Genomic DNA, 19,946 nt, shown 5'->3' on the forward strand with positions numbered 1-19,946 from the left:
GACATACCACTGGACTCCACCATGGCCACAGTGTCCTCTGGATTCACTGGACACTGAGCTCTTGGATTTAGGATGTCGCATTTCTGCCTCCACTGGGCGGCAGAGAGCTACCAGGTTCACAGCAGGGCAGAGGATGGAAGGCCAGTTATGTCCTGGGATTTCAACAAAGTTCCAAAGTGGAAATGTTTCCCGAAATTGCCAGTCAAAAAATAAGTCCTTCGGGAGTTTCCACTGTGGTGCAGTGGGTTGAGAATTGACTGCAGCGGCTCTGGTTGCTGTGGAGGCAAGTGTTCAATTGCCCGCTCCTCTCAGTGGGGTAAAGGATCTAGTGTTGCTGCAACTGTGGCTGGGATTCAGTCCCTGGCCTGGGAACTTCCATACACTGCGGGTGTAACAACAACAATAAAAAATTGGATGGGAAATATCGCTGTACCCCTCACTTCCTGGGAACTGCGTGGACGATTCAGCTAATCTGTGTGTGTCTGGACCCATCTCTAAAGGAGTCCCGGAGACTCTGCTTTCATAAGTGCCAGTTAGGAAAGAAAACAAAGTGGGGTGCCAGCATCCTGACATTGACTCTTTGGTGCTGAGAGGTCTAGATACACAATGGAAGAATCTTTCCCAGGGACTGGACTGAGAGGTTTCATTTTTTGTTGTTGTTCAGGCAAAGCTTTTGGGGAAACAGTACAAATATACAGAAGGAAACTTTAGCTTTCTGAGGTATTTTGGTATTTTACGCTTGCTTTAAAAAATGAAAATAGGGCAAAGGCAAGAGTTTAGAAAACTTTCTCCTCCAGAGAAGAAGGCTGAAACCAGGAAAGCCTGACAGACTCCTCCACCCCACAGGTGAACGCGCCACCACAGTGTGACCTTGAGATTGACACCTGCTCCCCACTTTAGAGAAGAGCCATGGTGTGATTCAGTGTAAATTTAAACCCCAAGCTAATAGCAGCTGTGCTTCACTTTTGAAGGCTATATAAAATTGAATTTGGAGCACAACTTGCCCCAGGCACAAGTAAACTAAAGAAGAAAAGCCAAAAATAAGGTAAAGTGAAAGCAAAAGCAGTTCATTTTTGCTAATGATAAAATTCACCGCAGCCATTCCGCATATGCAGAGTTCCAGCTACAAAGATGAAGTTTGATCAATGGTACAGGTACAGATGGTCCCCAACGTAATGCCGGTTCGGCATAAGATGTTTTTGACTTTATAATTGTAGGAAACTGATACATATTCAATAGAAACCGTACTTTGAATTTCAGTGTTTTCTGGGGCTAGCAGGATGTGGTCTGATGCTCTCTCCTGAGGCTGGACATTGACAATGAGTCTCAGCGCCCAGTCAGCTACCTGAACACGAGGGTAAACAATCAGTATACTTACAACCCTCTGTGTCTACACAACTGTTCTGTTTTTCACACTCAGAGCAGTATTCAATAAGTTACATGAGATATTCAACACTTTATTACAAAACAGATTTTGTGTTAGATGATTTTGCCCAATTATTTGCTAATGTAAGCGTTCCGAGCATGTTTATCCTGTGATGTTTACTAGGTTATGTGTATTCGGTGTACTTCAACTTAAACCCATTGTTAAGTTGAATATATTTTATTGGGATGTAACCATATCATAAGTTGAAGAAGACCTGTATTCCTTCTACCATTTGTGAGTTTCCTGCCAGCTGGATCCTCTACCACCTATTTCCTCTCTTCCCTTATTTCACAAAGACGGAAGATTTCATGTTGTTAAAACTAAAACTTAAGACCTATTGCAGACATATAAGCATGGAAGGTTGCAAGTTATAGAATGAGGAAGAATAGAAACTAAGAGTTTAGAGTTCCCTGGTGGCCTAGTGGTTAAGGATTTGGCGTAGTCACTGCTGTGGCTCAGGTTCTATCCTTGGCACAGGAACTTCCACATCTGTGCATACAGCCAAAAAAAAACAAAACAAAAGTTTATTTCTATAACATTCATTATCTTCTTGCTCCTCAAAAGGGTAATCATTGAAATGTTTTAAAGATGGCCCATGGCAAGTTAATTTTGGCCAATCCTTTCCTTTGTAGTATAAGCCATTTGGAAATATGAATATGGGTAGTGCACACCAGTGCATGGATCATGGTATTTGCTGCTGTTAAAATTGTTTCACTTTCATCAAACTTAAAATTTCTTTTGTGCATCACAGAACATAATGAACTTACAATAAATTGAGCTAAAGAAAAAAAAAAAAGAACATAATGAACAGAGTGAAAGGCAGCCTACAGAATGTGAGAAAATATTTGCAAAACATTTATATGGGATTAGGAGCCAGACCATATAAAGAACACCTATAACTCAATAACAACAACAACAAAAAAATCAACCCGATTAAAAAATAGCAAAAAACTTGAACAGACATTTCTCTAAAGAAGATATACAAATGGCAAACAAGCATATAAAAAGATGTTCAACATCACGAATCATCAAAGAAATGCAAACTAAGTTATAATGGATATCACCTCATACACATTAGGATAGATACTATTAAAAAAGATAGCAGAAAAAAACAAGTGTTGGTGATGATATGAAAAAATTAGAATCCCGTGCACTGTTGGTGGGATTGGAAAGTGGTGTAGCCACTAAGGAAAATAGTATGAAGTTTCCTCAAAAAATTAAAAAGAGAATTACCATATGATCCAACAATTCCACTTTTAAGTGTACATCCAAAGGAAATGAAAGCTGAATCTCAAAAAGATATTTGCAGGAGTTCCCATTGTGATGCAGCAGAAATGAATCTGACTAGTAACAATGGGGATGCAGGTTCAATCCATGGCCTCAGTGGGTTGGGATCTGGATTGCTGTGAGCTGTGGTGTAGGTCACAGAGGCAGCTTGAATATGGCATTGCTGTGGCTGTGGTGTAGGCCAGCAGCTACAGTTCCAATTTGACCCCTAGCCTGGGAACTTCCACATGCCACTGGTGTGGCCCTAAAATAAATTAATAGATAAACAAACAAAGCATTCTGAAGGCCATACATATGGACAAACCCTGCATCAGTGCAAAGTAGGTTGTCCTTTCCAAGCCCCTGTCTTACCTTGGAGTAAGTTGATTTCTCTGCTGTTTCCATCACTAAATATTCCCATACTCTGTACCTTCTGCCCATCCAAAGCTTTCTCTGTGAGATAAAGTAGGCTTTCCAAGGTTAGGCTGCTGTAGTCATACACCACAGAAATGATGCCTGTTCTGACACTGCTCACCACCATCTGGAAAACAAACCAGAGCTGTAGGAACCAAAGCCCATCATTTTAGAATATCTATTAATAAAGACAGTGAATATGTAATCTGCTGTGATTTTTAAAGTCTATTTCTTCAGAAATTATGGAGGAAGATAAGCTTTCCCTTTCATCAGTCTCTTTTTAAATTATTTCATTTCTTTTCTACTTCAAGAGGGAAATTTTAAATGCATTTTTTAACTCCACTACTCAGAAATACCAGCAAAGTATTTTCCTCCAGCTTCTTTATCTTTGTACACACCCATGCACAGAGACATATATACAACTTTTTAAAAATAAAATTGCAATCATACTATTTTGCAATGGACTTCTTAAATAGATTTTGTTTTCCTCTTAATCATGACTTTTTGAATTATCACTACTGATAAGTATTTCCCACTTAGATAATAAAACCACTGTTCTTTGAATTCAACAATCAAATGATTTTCTCGTTGTGATAAAGTCAATTCATTAGCAGCAAGTTGGAAAGTCACTGGAGCTGCTGGGTTTTCCCAAAACCTCATGTTACCTTCTGGAGGGCACAGTTCAACTGAATAGAGAACTACCATATGGTTACACTCTGCTTTTTACCTAAATCCCTATTACATTCATAGTCAAATAAGTAATCACAGCATGGTCTTATGTAAAGAAGACATTATTATTGGGAGAATGGACTTATACCAGTTTATTCACCCATACTCTGTCACCACATATTCTCTGTGCTCAGTATGATGCATTTTTAAACATTAGAAAAGCTGTTGGAGTTCCCGTCGTGGCGCAGTGGTTAACGAATCCGACTAGGAACCATGAGGTTGCGGGTTCGGTCCCTGCCCTTGCTCAGTGGGTTAACGATCCGGCGTTGCCGTGAGCTGTGGTGTAGGTTGCAGACGCGGCTCGGATCCCGAGTTGCTGTGGCTCTGGCGTAGGCCGGTGGCTACAGCTCCGATTCAACCCCTAGCCTGGGAACCTCCATATGCTGCAGGAGTGGCCCAAGAAATAGCAACAACAACAAAAGACAAAAAAAAAAAAAAAGCTGTCAATGGCCCATGTGGAGATCAAAGTTCTGACTTCCAACCTTGCTTTCATTAAGCTAACCAGTTGTAAACAATCTATTTTATTTTTTATTTATTTATTTTGCTTTTTAGGGCCGCACCAGCAGTATATGGAGGTTCCCAGGCTAGGAGTCAAATAAGAGCTACAGCTGTGAGCCTACACCACAGCAACTCGGGATCTGAGCTGCATCAGCAACCTACACCACAGCTCATAGCAACATCAGATCCTTAACCCATGAGGCCAGGGATTGAACACGCAACGTCATGGTTCCTAGTTGGATTCATTTCCACTGTGCCACGACGGGAACTCCCAGTTGTAAATGAGCAAAATCAATTCCTAGCTACTCAGAAAGAAGTGATTTCCTATTTTAAAAGCAACCATTTTGTTGCAAACAAGAATTTTTTTTACAAAAACTTTCTATGTAAGCCAGTGAGTATAATCTACTAATGCCATCCCTTACCTATGTCCCTATGTGTGTATTAATGCATATATATGTACACATATATACATATTCATATATATAAATGTTTCCTATGCCTTCTTTGTGCTTCATTTTTCTTCATATTAAAATTAAAAATATATAGACTAATTAGAGAAAGAACATATTTTCATTTAATGGCACCCTCATTAATCAGATCACAAAATAGGATTTCCTGACCTTTTTTTGAGTGATGGTAGGTACACGATAATATTAAATTCCTTGGTCATTCCAAAGAAATTTTAAAATAATTTGTATCATGTCCCTCTTTTATGGATTAAATACAACAGATTTGATTCAGTAAAGTTTGTTGGGGAGTTCCCGTCGTGGTACAGCAGAAATGAATCCAACTAGGAACCATGAGGTTGCAGGTTCGATCCTTGGCCTTGCTCAGTGGGTTAAGGATCTGCTGTTGCCATGAGCTGTGGCTTGGATCCCGCATTGCTGTGGCTGTGGTGTAGGTAGGTAGCTGTAGCTCCGATTAGACCCTTAGCCTGGGGGCCTCCATATGCTGTGGGTGCAGCCCCAAAATAGCAAAAATAAATAAATAAATATAAAGTTTGTTGGAAAAAAATTATTGGATACCTACTAAATGCAAGGCAGTTTAGGCCTTTTGTGCTTTAAAAAAAATTTAGATTTATGGTTATTTTTTATAGCTCTTTTGGGTCTGTAAATTTCCACTTAGACCACTTTCCTTTTAAGAGATGAATCATTTTCACAAACTTGGTGGCCAAAAGATTGTCATACATCTTCTAGGGGAGATGAAAACCCAATCTGGTAAAGGGCTGGCCTCCCAACACCAGTGTGTACCTCATATGCAGGAATCCGAGACGATATTAATATGAGGTGGGGCTGGAGCACATGTGAAGAGCTGCCATCATTTTTATAAACTCCACACCAATTTTTCTTTGAAAATGAAGGATAGGAGTGGCATCCAGAAACATTGCTTCTATAGGAAGAGAGGGGAGATAAGTGAACGTTTGATTTTCCCTGAACTTGGTTTTGATAAGTGAGCACCAGTGTGTCCTCTGGGCATCAGTTCTCAGGTACAAGGCAGGTGGCCTCAGCACCTTAGTCTCTCCTTGCAGTTTTCAGGGACTGGTGGGGTCAAAGCTGCCCTCTGGGCCTCTCCTGCTGCATCCATGTTATACCAGAAAGGGCTCTCGGAATTTACTTTTGTGGAACACTTAAAACCAAGGTAGTGACACACTTAAGGACACAAAACAACATTTATACAAGGAGCAGCCAAGGGATTTTAAATGTCCTTAATCATCTGGGCCTCATGGTTTTCCAAGTAACGTCCATTCTCTCTATGGCCACCCCACCCCCATCACCATTCAGATATGCTTAGCATGAAAAAAATTTCTGGAAAAAATGTTGTTTTTGCTCAGTAACGTTACAGAGAAAATGTGCCACATCTGTGAGTTCCCGCTGTGGTGCAGTGGGATGGGTCACGCCTCTGCAGCCCTGGGACACAGTGCGGTAAAGGATCTGGCGCTGCCCTATGCAGTGTAGATTGAAACTTTGGCTCGGATCTGGTCCCTGGCTCTGGAACTCCCTATGCCACAGGGCAGCCCAGAGAAAGAAAAAAAAAGGAAAGAAAATATGCTATATCAACAGGATAGCCTCTTTGTAGGGTTAAGGATATTTGAAATGTAAAGTTTGAATGGTATGTATTTCCCTCTTCAGAAGCATGTTAAAGACCACTGTTCTTGAAGACTAAGGAACTATTTCTATTGCTATTTCATAGGATATGCACCATATACTTACACTAGATCCCTGGGGTTAGCGAAATTATTCTAGAATGGATTCCTGGTATCATGGGATGGTCCTGAGCCTCCCATACAGGGAGGTTTGCTTACCGCTTGGGCAAAGCTTCTAAAGATGCCAAAACAAGCTGTTTCTCCAGAGTTTCCTGTAATCCCACTTGGTCCCTCATGGTCTGGGAGAGACGTGGTTGGCATTTGGATTTGAATAATCTAGAGCAGCGTGTTCCACTCACCCAAGGGGGTCGAACTTTGAACAACTCCTCTGAAAAACAAACAGCAGCAGTCTGGGCTGTCTACTTCATGCCTCCCCCAGCCAAGTCGCCGCAGATAAAGGCATCAAAAATAAAGCTGTACCAGGGCAGTATTCCAAATGGCAGTAATTATAGCCATTTTTATAGACTCCATTTGGTTCTCTTATCCTTTCTGCTCTGTGGCTACAAGTTACCATTCACTTCAGGTCAAGAAACAAAGCTCAGAGGACAAGTAACACTTTTCTTGTTAGAAACCAGTTCATCAATTTCTAGGCTTCGCATCCATTTTTGCCCTTCTTCTTGGCTTCATGTAACTTCCCATTTGTTACCCTTTCACAAGAGGGTGAGTCAGTGAAAAAAAAGACGGGAAAATCAGATTTGCTGATTACCTTTACACGTTGTGCAAATCAAAAGGCTTGGCTGAAAGTGTATCTCATGAAAAAAAAAAAAAGTCATTCTTCCTGCTTCTGTTTCCATTTTCATTTATCTTCCTTTTCCACCAATCCCAATTCTTTTGAATTATCCTGAACCTGTTCATCTGCCTTTACCTGTGTTCATCTTCCTTCTTTTTGTCTTTGGTCTTATGGATGCACTGATATTTGACCTTACCTATTTCATCAGAAATCCTGTTGTTTGCCTAACTAACTTGAAATATACAGTGAAGAACAAAAGAGCTTTCATTTAGAAAAGGCCACCTAGAGGCTATTTCAGAAAGACATCACTATCCTCCTCTGTGGGAATCTGTTTGTAAATCGGTTGGTTTCTACAGCACTCGGCTAATGTGTAATGTTTGAAAATGCCACTCACTTTTACGTAGCGCAATTTTCTCCCAAATTATTTTCCTTAGGTGTTTTTCTCTCTGCCTCTCCTGTACCTCCTCATCTTCTGTTTTGGGTTCATTCAGGGTTCCATAAACAGCAGCAGCTTCCCTAGGGGTTAGCCAGTCTAGGTTGGACACACAAGCAATGTAATGGTGCTTCCAGGCACCATATTCATTCTCTGCTGGAGTATAGGGCAGAAACCATCCAAACTTAATGCATTTGGGCATCCATAAGCAGTCCTTCAGAAAAAGAAATGAGACAGATGAGTTGCAAGGACAGTTTCCTAGTAATAATATTTTCAGGTACACAGAGAATTATTTCTTATTACTCTGAGATGTCTTTCTTTGTTTCTTTGTTTCTTTCTTTGTTTCTTTCCTTCTGTGTTTCATTTCAGTCAAGTTTGTTACCACTGAGCCACTACAGGAACTCCACTCTGAGATTTCTAGTGCAGGTGACTTGACATCTAAACTTAACTCTGAGTGGAGTTCCCATTGTGGCACAGCAGAAACGAATCCAATTAGTATCCACGAGGACACCTGGGGAACTTCCATATGCTGCAGGTTAAAGCAAACAAATAAGTTTGACTCTGAGAAATAAGCATACCTTACTCTATAGGAAAGATATTCTCTGGTAGACATATATATTATCAGTCATCTTTGTATACTTCCCCAATACTCTCATAGCAAGCTGGTTACTTTAACCCCGGATTCTGAGGATTCTTCTAGCAATGGTGTGATGGTTTGTTTCAGACCAGTTTTCCCATGGGAACAACTCTGATTGACCCATATGATATTGCCAGTGTGCAACCAGTTTTGGTATATGAAAACAGCAAATTTCATGAGGTTTCATCTAATCAAATACCTAGACAAAATACTCTTAAAACAGTTATTTGAGCTACTGATGCAGTAGGACTCATACAGCCAAGATCCCAAAGGAAAGGGAAACCCAGAGAGGTAATAAATAACCTGATTTGGCCTCACTTTTAATTTCAAGGCACTTGATAGTTCCAAGGTAAGGCTTAGGCTGAGAAGCAGAGCAGAAATTTATGACTGAAAGGCTTAGAAGCTATTAAGCATTTTAGGCAATCTCACAGGGCAGAGAAGAAACAAATTTAAATTCAGGGCCCACTATGGGGAAGAGTCCTGATAATGACACAAGGCTTTCAGCTGATTTCCTTTTCAGTAAGGATAATAAGGAATTAGACTGAAGCCAGCTTTGAAATATCTCATTCTCTGATTGGATTTAAGTGATTTATTCCTACAGCCTAAGCAAATGCCAGAAGCAAAAGCAAATTCTCCCTGGAGGAAGATAACATTATCCAGAGTCTCAGATCATTACATCAATTTTTATACTCAATATTTGGTACTCAACCAAAAATATCAGGTACATAAAAAGGCAAAGATTGTTTGTTTCTTCTTTTGTTTTTTAGTAAATAGAGACCCTCGGGAGATCCAAAAGTTGTAATTATCTGATGTGAACTTTAAAAAAAAAATCCTATAATTAATATGTCTAGGAAATTAAATGGCTGGGTGGAAAACTTTGGCAAAGTAATCAAATCAACATTCTAGAACCAAAAAATATAACTGAAATTTAGAACTCAATGGACCAGTTTAAGAGCAAGTAAGAATCCAACTAAAAAGATCATTAATAAAGCTGAAAGCTAGGCCAGAAGAAAAATCCAGACTGAAACACTGAAGGCCAACATTATGGAAAAGACACATAAGAGACTATGAAACTTACAGAACATGGTAAACCAATCTAATGTATTGAACCTTAGAGCAATACATGAAGAGACAGCATCTGAGAACTTTGCAAAACTGATAAAAGACATTAAATCCCCAATTTAAAAATAAGTGCAGGGCTTATCAGACACAACCTAGAATAGATTTACAAGGAGATCCTGCTGAATAGCATTGAGAACTATGTCTAGATACTCATGTCGCAACAGAAGAAAGGGTGGGGGAAAAAACTGTAACTGCAATGTATACATCTAAGGATGACCTGACCCCCTTGCTGTACAGTGGGAAAATAATTAAAAACAAAAAAATGAGGGAGTAGAAGGAAGAAGGATGTAGTGGAAGGGGTACAAGAGTGGCTTAGGAGCTCCATTTTGGTGCAGTGGGTTAGGATCTGGCATTGTCACTGCAGCGGCTCCGGTTGCTGTTGTGGCACAGATTCAATCCCTGGCCTGGGAACTTAAAAATACCATTGAAATCGGTAAGGTGGGTTGTGAGTATTCTTGGATGATGATGATGATTTAAATGTAACGATTTGTTGTTTATATTTCACATTTGTTTTAAAAAGATAAAAATTAATATACCCTCCAAAAAAAATAAAATAAAATAAAAATAAGTGCAAAATACAAAGCTGGATACACACACACACACACCTCTAGGTACATTATAATAATATGGCAGAAAACAAAAGACAGAGAAAAAAATCCTAACAGTATCTGGAGAAAACAAATACTAAATTTAAAGAAACAACAATAAATCTCCCTACTTCTCAAAAAAAGGTATAAAAACCAGAGAACAATGGAAAAATTTTCAAATTTTTATAAAAAATTAATTGCCAACACAGAGTTCAAATTCCCAGTGAAACTATCCTTCAAATTTGAAAGTGAAATAAAGATATTTCAGACAAAAACTAAGAGAATCTGTCAGCAGCAACCTGCACTAAAAGAAATATTGAAGAGAATTTAGAAGAAAAGTGGTACCAAAAGGAAACTCAGAGATGCAGGAAGGTATGAAGAACAACAGAAAAACTGGTTACTCATAAATAAATATTGACTACATAAAACAAGGGTAGTGAAGCCTTGTGAGGTGTGTGTGTGTCATATATATATGTATATGTGTAACATTAGAATATTTGACAAAAAGGCATAGAAACTGGGGAAGCAAATGAAGTAAAAGAGTTCTGCACATCGTGCATTATCTCACTGGTGTTAAAATAACCCTAGGATAAGTGCTATAATCTCTATGGTAGCTATGAAAGAACTGCAAAAGAATTTATAATTAAACTAAAAAACATTTAAGGTAATCCTAAAAGAAGACAAGGAGAAAAACAAAATATAAAATAATAAATAAAAATAGTAAATTAGTGGGCTTAAGCCCAAATACATCAGTGTTCACATAAATGTAAACAGACTAAATTATGCCAGCTAAAAGGCAAAGATGGTCAAATGTTAAAACACCACCACTACCATATTCGGTTAGCAAGACATGTTCCTTGAATAGAAGGACACAGAAAGGTTGAAGGTCTAAAGAGGAAACAATATACTGTAAAAACACTAAGCCTGGATTCTAGATCCATGGCTCGCAGTGGCTTTTGCATGTGGCCGCTCCACTGAAGCCAGGTATTGTGAGAACAGAATCTCAACACAAGCCCATCCTGGAAAGTTTGTGCAAGTCAAAGGATGAATTATTGACTTCTATTTAAAGTAGGTCTACATTACATTTCGTTACATCTTTTAAAAGAAAACGAGGAGACAAGCAGGTCAGAGGGAGAATTGACAGCAGAGGAGGTAGAAGGTCTAGGTTTATATTCTTCAACAGATGTTAGCCAAAGAGGGATCAAAGCTGTGGTTGTATAGCAACTTTTGAGGTGTGTTGTCATGAATAAAATAACATCCTGTAAAAACCAAAACTTAAATAATTTTTCACAAAACATCAGACTCCTTAACCAAGACAAATTATTTTCTAAATACTAAGCTGAATATTTAAAGATTATTAAAATTACATGAATTATTAAAATAGTGTATATACCCTGACTTACAAAATAAATGACTTGTATTTAATTAATCCCCATTTTTTTCTCTTAAGGGTAAATTACTGTTCAGATACCCTCAATTATTATCTTCAGGGAAGGGAGCTACCCCATTTGCCTCATTACAGATGACAATTGTATTCGGTCCCCACTTCTAGGAAGTGACAAATAGTAAACCTGTTCAGTTAAAAACTTCCAGGGCCAGCTGACTTGGGCAGCTGCACATAAATCTTTCGGATTTAGAAAGGAAAAGATATATAGAGAAATGAAGCGTGGTAACACTGTCGAGAAATCCACTTTGGCCACTTGCATCCTTTCTGAAAACCAGTCTTGGACGATCCTAAAAAGAAAAATACAGAAACTTAGTTCAGAACACTAATATCTAAAATTGATTAAAAATCCCGTATAAATATTGGTCACTGCTCTTTCTCTAAGGTTCTACCTATTAAAAATTAAATCCTAAGTAACATAAGGCTAGATCTTTAAGAATACTGTATCCACTTTCAATGATCCATTCTAAAGAGGAAGGTTTTATTTATTCATTTATTTATCTGGTCATGCCTGCAGTATGTGGAAGTTCCTGGGCTATGGGCCAAACCCACACCACAGCAGCGACCTGAGCCACCAGATCCTTAATCCACTGTACCACAAGAGAACGCCTCTAAAGAGGAAGATGAATAAAAACGCACATCAAAAATCCACAGGAAAAAAATCTGAAACAGTTGTTTAAGATATAAATCTGTGTTTTTTCGCCTTTTCCTTTACCCAAATTTAATAAATCAGCAAGGCCGGTCAGCTCTACAAATATTTATCTCCAAGTATGTTCCTCAGTCCAGCTACTTCTCCCCAACTCCACTGCTTTCGCTCTATTCAGGGCACCTCCACCTCTCTTCTGGGCAATTGCAACCACCACCTGATTGCCTTCCTGCTTCCACTCCAGTCTTCCAGACTCCATTCTCCACAAAGCAGCCCAAGTGGTTTTAAAAATGCAAATTAGAGGAGTTCCCATTGTGGCTCAGCAGTAACAAACCCGACTAGTATCCATGAGGATGCAGGTTCGATCCCTGGCCCTGTTCAGCGGGTGAAGGATCTGGCCTTCCTGTGAGCAGATCTGGCATTGCTCTGGCTATGGCATAGGACAGCAGCTGCAGCTCCAATTAGACTCCTAGCTTGGAAACTTCCATATGCTGCAGGTGTGGCCCAAAAAAAAAAGTAAAACCCTACAATCACTTTCCAATGCAGTTAGAATGAAAACCTATAGCCTCATTGTGGTGAAATAGTGAAAAATTTATACCTAACAAAACAAGATTGTCTAGGCTCACTTCTTCAATTTAACATGGAATAGAGGTCCTAGTCAGTTCAATAGGGAAAGAAAAAAATAATAAAAGGTATATGTATTGGAAAAGAAGCAGTAAACTCTCAATTCATATACCATTATGTACAATCTATAAATCAACTACTTAAATCATTGAATGTATTAGTATAAAATAGTTGATAATTTCCCTTTTTTAAGGATGTTTATAGGATTGTAACAACATCCCTTTTTTCATTCCTGATATTACTAATTTATGTTTTCTTTCTTTTTTTCCTTGGTTAGTCTTGCTAGGAGTTCATTGATTTTATTGCTATTTGTAACAAACCAGCTTTTGTTTTCATAGATTTTTCTCTATTGTTTGTCCATTGTCTATTTTATTGATTTTCACTCTTCATCATTTCTTCTACTTACTTTGGGTATAATTTGCTATTTTTCCCCTAGTTTCTTAAGGTGGGAATTTAGATTTTTTTTTTTTTGTTTGTTTGTTTTGTCTTTTTGCCATTTCTTGGGCCGCTCCCATGGCATATGGAGGTTCCCAGGTTAGGGGTTGAATCCGAGCTGTAGCCACCGGCCTACGCCAGAGCCACAGCAACGCGGGATCCGAGCCGCGTCTGCAACCTACACCACAGCTCACGGCAACGCTGGATCCTTAACCCACTGAGCAAGGGCAGGGACCGAACCCGCGACCTCATGGTTCCTAGTCGGATTCGTTAACCACTGCGCCACGACGGGAACTCCGGAATTTAGATTGTTAATTTTAAACCCCCTTTTTTTTTCTCTAGCAAGCATTTGCATAATTTCCCTCTAAGCTGTGCTTTTGCTGTATCCCACACACTTAGTTTCTATTTTTCTTGTCATTCAACTTGAAATATTTTCTAATTTCCCTTGTGATTTCTTCTTTGACCATAGGTTATTTATAAGTGACATTAATTTCTAAATATTTGGGGATTTTCTAGTTCTTTTATTTTTATCAATTCCCAAATTTATTGCATTGTTGTTAAAAAAAATGCTTAATAAGAGTCCCAAAATTTTGAAATGTATTGAATCTTATTTTGTGGACCAGGAAATGATGTATCTTGATAAATGTTACTTTGCTCATAAAAAGAACATACATTTGAAAATCATTATGTGTAGTTTTCTATAAATATTCAAGGTGGCTGAGAAGATTGCTCAGATCTTCTATGCTCTTAGTGATTTTTTTTTTAGTTATTCTCTAGCTTATTCTATTCAGTTATTATTTAAGTTGTTCTATTCAGTTTTTGTTTTGCGTAATTTGAAACTGTTATTTGGTACATAAAAACTTGTAATTGTTATAACTTCTTGATGAATTATTACTTTTCTCATTATAAAACATTCCTCTATCTCTCTGTTAATATTTCTTGCCTTGAAGTCAATTTTGTCTGATATTAATATTGCCATCCTACATTTATATGCTTAATATTTGCATAGTGTATCTTTTCCTATCCTTATACTTTACGAATCAGTGCCTTTATATTGAAAGTGTATCCCTTGCAGTGAGTATACAGTGAGTTTTTTTTAAAGCTCATTTGACAACCATTGCCTTTTTTTGAGGGTTTATTCTGCTTACATTTAATATAATCATCGTTATAGTTGAGGCCAAGTCTCAATTTTTTTTTTAATTTGTTGTTTGGTTATCCCATCTGTTTTATGAAACTTACAATTTCTCCTTTCCTGCCTTGGTTTGAGTTAATATATGTTTTTGTATTCCATTTTAATTCTGTTATTGGCTTTTTAGGATATCTTTGCAGTACTCTTTTAATTTGTTGCTAGGAAGTATGATATGCATCTTTAATTTTTCATAGTCTACCTAGAGTTAATATTCATTGAAATTAAAGATCAGTGCAACAATATCATTCTTACCATCCTTTGTGCTTTTGTTATCTCTACTTCATCTACTTATGTTATAAACCCCATAATACACTGTTTTTGCTTATAAATCCAAGTTTCCCATCTTGTACCAATTTCCTTAGCCTGAAGAACTTCCTTTAGCATTTCTTTACTGCAGGTCTTCTGACAACAAATTTTGTCAGTTTCCTTTTATTTGAAAATGTCTATCTCACATTAATATTTATAATACTATTATGACCCCATTAATTTAAATAATTATCATCCTGTAGCCAATATAGTTTCTGCTATATACCCTTCTTCTTCCACCTTCATGCCCATATTATTTTAAAGCAAATGCAAGACATCATGTAATTTCATCCATAAATATTTCAGTATCACTAAATAATAAGAAAAAAATTTTAAACATATACTGTATATAATACTTCCATCAGGAGTTTCCGTCGTGGCACAGTGGTTAACGAATCTGACTAGGAACAATGAGGTTGTGGGTTCAATCCCCGGCCTTTCTCAGTTGGTTAAGGATCTGACATTGCTGTGAGCTGTGGTGTAGTTTGCAAATGCGGCTCAGATCCAGCGTTGCTGTGGCTCTGGCGAAGGCCAGCGGCTATGGCTCTGATTCGACCCCCAGCCTGGGAACCTCCATATGCTGAGGGAGCAGGCCAAGAAATGGCAAAAAGACAAAAAAAAAAAAAAAACTTCCATCATATCTTAACAAATTCAATAATTTCTTAATATGACATCCACAAAGAAAACTTTCTTATATGCTATCCATCAAGAAAATTTCTTACAAGCATGCCACCTCAACGCAGATAGATCTTGAATGAATACAAAATCCAAGACCCTACTAAAGTGATCATAAGGCTGTATGGACTTTAGATCAAAGAGAAAATTCATGCCCCATGAAGGATGAACTGCTGGCCCTGCAGCTAACAACTACATAAAAATAGATTTTTAATACCTGATTTTTCTCTTTACAGATTAGCAGTGAGCATCTGCTATAGTCTCTAGCCACCAGATAGAAATCCAGGTATCAATAAACCAAGCTCTTCCCTGAAACTCCCTACTTTCCTCCAAACTCAGCAGAATTACAAATATCTGTGACTCATTTCACAGCTGATTGGAAACTTTGGTAATAAGAACCTATCATAATTCCTTTACTTAAGCCCACTGAGACTACAAGACTGCTAGGTGGCTACTGCTGCCCTATTGCTGGGTTCTAATGGACACATTAACTCACTGAAAGCAAAAATCCATGACTCTGAACATTTCATCCTGCAATGGGTCTTCTCTGACCTAAAGTCCCATAGAGTGGGTCAAACCTCAGAAAGCTTCCATGTGAAATGAAAATGGCACCTCCAATTAGGGACAAAAAAAAAAAAGAGAAAAAGACCTTAATTGCCCTCATAAACAGGTTATTGAATATTCCTTAGACTCAGAGACAGTCTTGACCATGAATTTACCACACTGCTGGCTTAACAGGAGCCTCATTTATAAGTCTTAGGAGAAGGAAAAGTTCTACATTGCAATAGAACACCAATTAATACATGTAGAAGGAATTAAGAAATAAGAAAATCATTATCACAACATTGTAAATCAACTACAGTTCAATAAAACTTAAAAAGAAGAAGTGAGAAAACCACCACTTGGCAGCTATCATAGTGAGAAGAGCTACGGAGAAGAATCATCAATGGATGCTAAAACTAGCGGATGAAAATTTGAGAAGAAAAAGATACTTAGATTCAAATACTTTCTAATTAATTTAAAACTAATTGGTCAAATAATTTTGAGTTACTTGCTAATTAATAATTATAAAATAATTAATAATTAACCATCTTAGCCACATGGTAAAATCAAGATCCTGAACACAAATTGAGGGTCATTCAACCAAGTAGCAGATTTGTGTTCTTCAAAAGTGTCAAGTAAGAAAAGACAAGGAAAAACTGAGGAATTGCTCCACATTGAAGGTCCATCAATATAGAGGCATGAAAACTAAATACAACAGGTGATCCTGGACTGGACTTTGGTCTGAGAAGGAAAGGACAGTTGTAAAGGGCATCTTTGGAACAATCAGGAAAGTTGAATGTTGTCTGTGCATTGGTTGGGAGTGCTGAATCAATGCTGATGTCCTGATTTTGGAGGATGTACTGTGATCTTTCAGCAGAGTGCTTGTTTTTAAGAAACATACTTAGGAGTTCCCGTCCTGGCGCAGTGGTTAACGAATCCGACTAGGAACCATGAGGTTGCGGGTTCGGTTCCTGCCCTTGCTCAGTGGGTTAAGGATCCAGCGTTGCCGTGAGCTGTGGTGTAGGTTGCAGACGCGGCTCGGATCCCGCGTTGCTGTGGCTCTGGCGTAGGCCAGTGGCTACAGCTCGGATTCAACCCCTAGCCTGGGAACCTCCATATGCCATGGGAGCGGCCCAAGAAATAGCAACAACAACAACAAAAAAAGGCAAAAAAAAAAAAAGAAACATACTTAGGATATATGGAAATGCTTAGGGTTAGTGGAGCATTATGTTCACAGTTCACTCTCACATATGCAGAATGATCAGGCAAAAATGGTAAAATCTTAACAATTGAAGAATCCAGGTGAAAAGTTTAAAGGAATTATGTGAACTATTTTTGCAGCTTTCCTCTAAGTTAAAAATCATTATAATTTTTTTTTTTTAAGAAGCAGCTACCTGCTTCAGTTCCAAGATTTAAGGACTGCCTATTATTTTTGTAGGTTTCTACTCCCCTGACTTTAAGTCACTTACTTTTCTTGATCCCTGTCCTGGAAGCTTTGTTACAACCGGAGACAAAACAGACTGGCTTAAAATGCACCTGTTGGCATGGCAGTCTGGGGAAAGGGTGGGGGTGGGGCGTAAGCAGGAGGAGAAAGAACAGAGTTGGGTATGTACCGGCAGCAACGAGTATCAACAGACAGAGGTGTCCTTTAGGGATCTTCTCAGTATTGATAGAGATTAACCTTCAAACTGAATGAGATTTGTGACAACACCGCCAAGAACAGTTAATCCCCATGGATCCCTGAACTCCTCCTCTGATGTAGGCTTCAGAATTATTTCACTGGCCCTTGAGAGCAAGTTTGCTCTCATTTGGAATCCTCAAACTGACTAATAAAATAAGATATAAAACAGAAATGTTTTCAGCCTCCTTTCCAAGATGAGTCTCAGTGTCTTTGGAGTCTTGTCTCCATCCCCCACATCATCTACTCTTCCATCCCAGCAAAGCAAAAGAGAATTGAGCCTGAGTTACTTTTTAAAGTAAACCTTAATTACATGTGTTTTATATTTGTTCCAAGTCTGTGCTGCTACAAGGACACATTCAAGTATAATGAATCATAAGCAAGAAGGAAAGAAACTGCTCTAGTCACATAAAAAAAAAAAAGAAAGAAAATCAATATATGAGGAGCAGAGAACGAGGATAGTTTGCAATAATGACATTGTGGCTCATTGCATTTTAGTTAATGTTGCAAAGTAAGAAATCTGTGAAAAGAAATAACAACATGTAAGGAGACAATGAACAAAATGTGCTTTTGCTCATTTGTTGTGACAAGGATAGCTTCATTTAAATAATTCATGATAATGCTTCGCAGTGTGCTACTGAATGCACAATGTGTGCTCTGCAAAAATAACAAGGCTTAGTAATATGGGACTTGAATCTAATTCTCTGCTCTGAAATTTTTGATAAGAAGTAGAAAGAAGCTGCCAAAATTGTGATGAAATGACTGGGGAAGCAGCTTGGAAAGGTGGCTTAGAGAGGGCCCAGTGGATTTGGCAGAGGTCCTTGCCTCCTAGGTGGCATCCCCTCGTCTTGTCTGATGGCTTTACAAACACCCTCTGGCAGGTAAGGGTCTTGTTAGGTGGGTTTCCACATGGAAGCCAGTGTTGCACGGAATAATGACTGGGATTGGGGTGTATAGAAAATGCAGAACTATGTGTCAGAGCCTTAAGTAAATGCGAGAGCAAAGCTGGGTGTGGGTGTAGAGATAATAGGGGGTGACTGAAGGGGTTTTTTTTTCAAGATTTAAAAATAATTTGTCTATTCTGATTCATAAATAGTTAAGTGGATTCATATAAGCATAAAAAATTAGAAGCTTACACTTAGGTGGTGCAATTATGGGTGATTGGTATTTTCCTTTTTTTGGCTTATGCACATTTTTTAATACTTCTACAAAAGCCTGTTTTACTATTGGATGACAAAAAAGACCCAAGGCTTTCGCACAAGCCGTCCCCTCCAAGTGGACCACATATTCTCCAAGTCTTGGCTTGTCTTTCTCCTATACATCCTTCAGATTCCAGCCTAAATGTCAAGTCCTCAGGGAGGACTTCCCTGATGCCCTGGACAAGGTGAGGACCCTGTTACCTTTCCTGTGCCACTTAGCACAACCATAGCTATTTCCTTAATATCTTTTGGGTTGGCCAAGCCTGCCCTTGGGTTGTGGAACATATAGGATAATGCATGTATATGAACTTGACATTGCTATATGAGTGCAGTATAACGTCCCTTGTGTGATTCTTATTATTATATGACTTGCAACCAGTGAAGCAATATGGTCCCCAGGGAGGAGAAAGAAACTTCCTCTGGAAGCAGTATGGTAGATCCAAGTCACATGGCTAGTAAAAAGCTATTTGTGCAACAGTAGAGTTAACCATATAAGGTGACATTAGTGGGATTGTAGGGTGATCTTTCTGGGGTACTGCCAGAGTCCCTCACCTTCCCAGCAGGCTGACCATACCTGCCCCCAAAACACTTCCTTGTAGGAGGCTGCTGTCACTCACTGAGCCTTACCTACCTAGCGCCATCTCATATCCTCTGCCACCACCTGTGTCCTTACCTTGATGTGCACTGTAGTATAACCTAAGCACTATTTTTGTGTTTCCATTCTTGCCGACCCTCAAACCTAATCCTTTTTTGGATTTCCTTACCATTTTAAAATCTTTCCCTTTCACTGGACTGTAAGCCCCATAAGAAAAAGGCATGGTGGCTGTCTTGTTTGCTGCTCTGTTCCCAGCACCCTGGTGTGGTGCTTGTAACTTAGCAGAGGGTAAATAGATAAGTGTAAATTAGAATAAATAATGAAAAAAAAGTTGGAAAAAAGAATAGAACATAATAAATTTTTCCTGTTCATTATAACAAATTACCACCAATTTCGTGGCTTAAAGCAGTACAAATGCATGCTCTGAGTTCTGGAGATCACAAGTCTGAAATCAGTTTCACTGGGCTACAGTCAAGGTGTTGGCAGGGCTCTTTTGTTCTGGAAGCTCTGAAAGGAGAATTTGTTCCCTTGCCTTTTTCAGGTTCTAGTGGCTGTCTGAATTCCTTGGTTCATGTCCCCTATATCTTCAAAGGCAGAAGCATAGGATCTTCAAATCTCACCATCTCC

General features: G+C 38.6%; 1 protein-coding gene across 2 annotated transcripts in view; it reads right to left on the minus strand.

The window, feature by feature from the left end:
* The window catches only part of ECT2L (epithelial cell transforming 2 like), a 77,335-nt gene that overhangs the window by 33,713 nt on the left and 23,676 nt on the right, over positions 1-19,946 (minus strand). For both annotated transcript variants that reach the window (XM_021087372.1, XM_013992524.2), the window contains exons 4-8: positions 11,557-11,719; positions 7,601-7,853; positions 6,636-6,804; positions 5,584-5,722; positions 3,065-3,233 (exon numbers count right to left, since the gene is read on the minus strand). In XM_021087372.1, coding sequence (XP_020943031.1) covers positions 3,065-3,233; positions 5,584-5,722; positions 6,636-6,804; positions 7,601-7,853; positions 11,557-11,719 — 893 coding nt within the window. The remainder of the gene's footprint in view (positions 1-3,064; positions 3,234-5,583; positions 5,723-6,635; positions 6,805-7,600; positions 7,854-11,556; positions 11,720-19,946) is intronic.

The sequence above is a fragment of the Sus scrofa genome, chromosome 1, assembly GCF_000003025.6.
Source record: "Sus scrofa isolate TJ Tabasco breed Duroc chromosome 1, Sscrofa11.1, whole genome shotgun sequence".
In the NCBI taxonomy this organism is placed as follows: Eukaryota; Metazoa; Chordata; class Mammalia; order Artiodactyla; family Suidae; genus Sus; species Sus scrofa.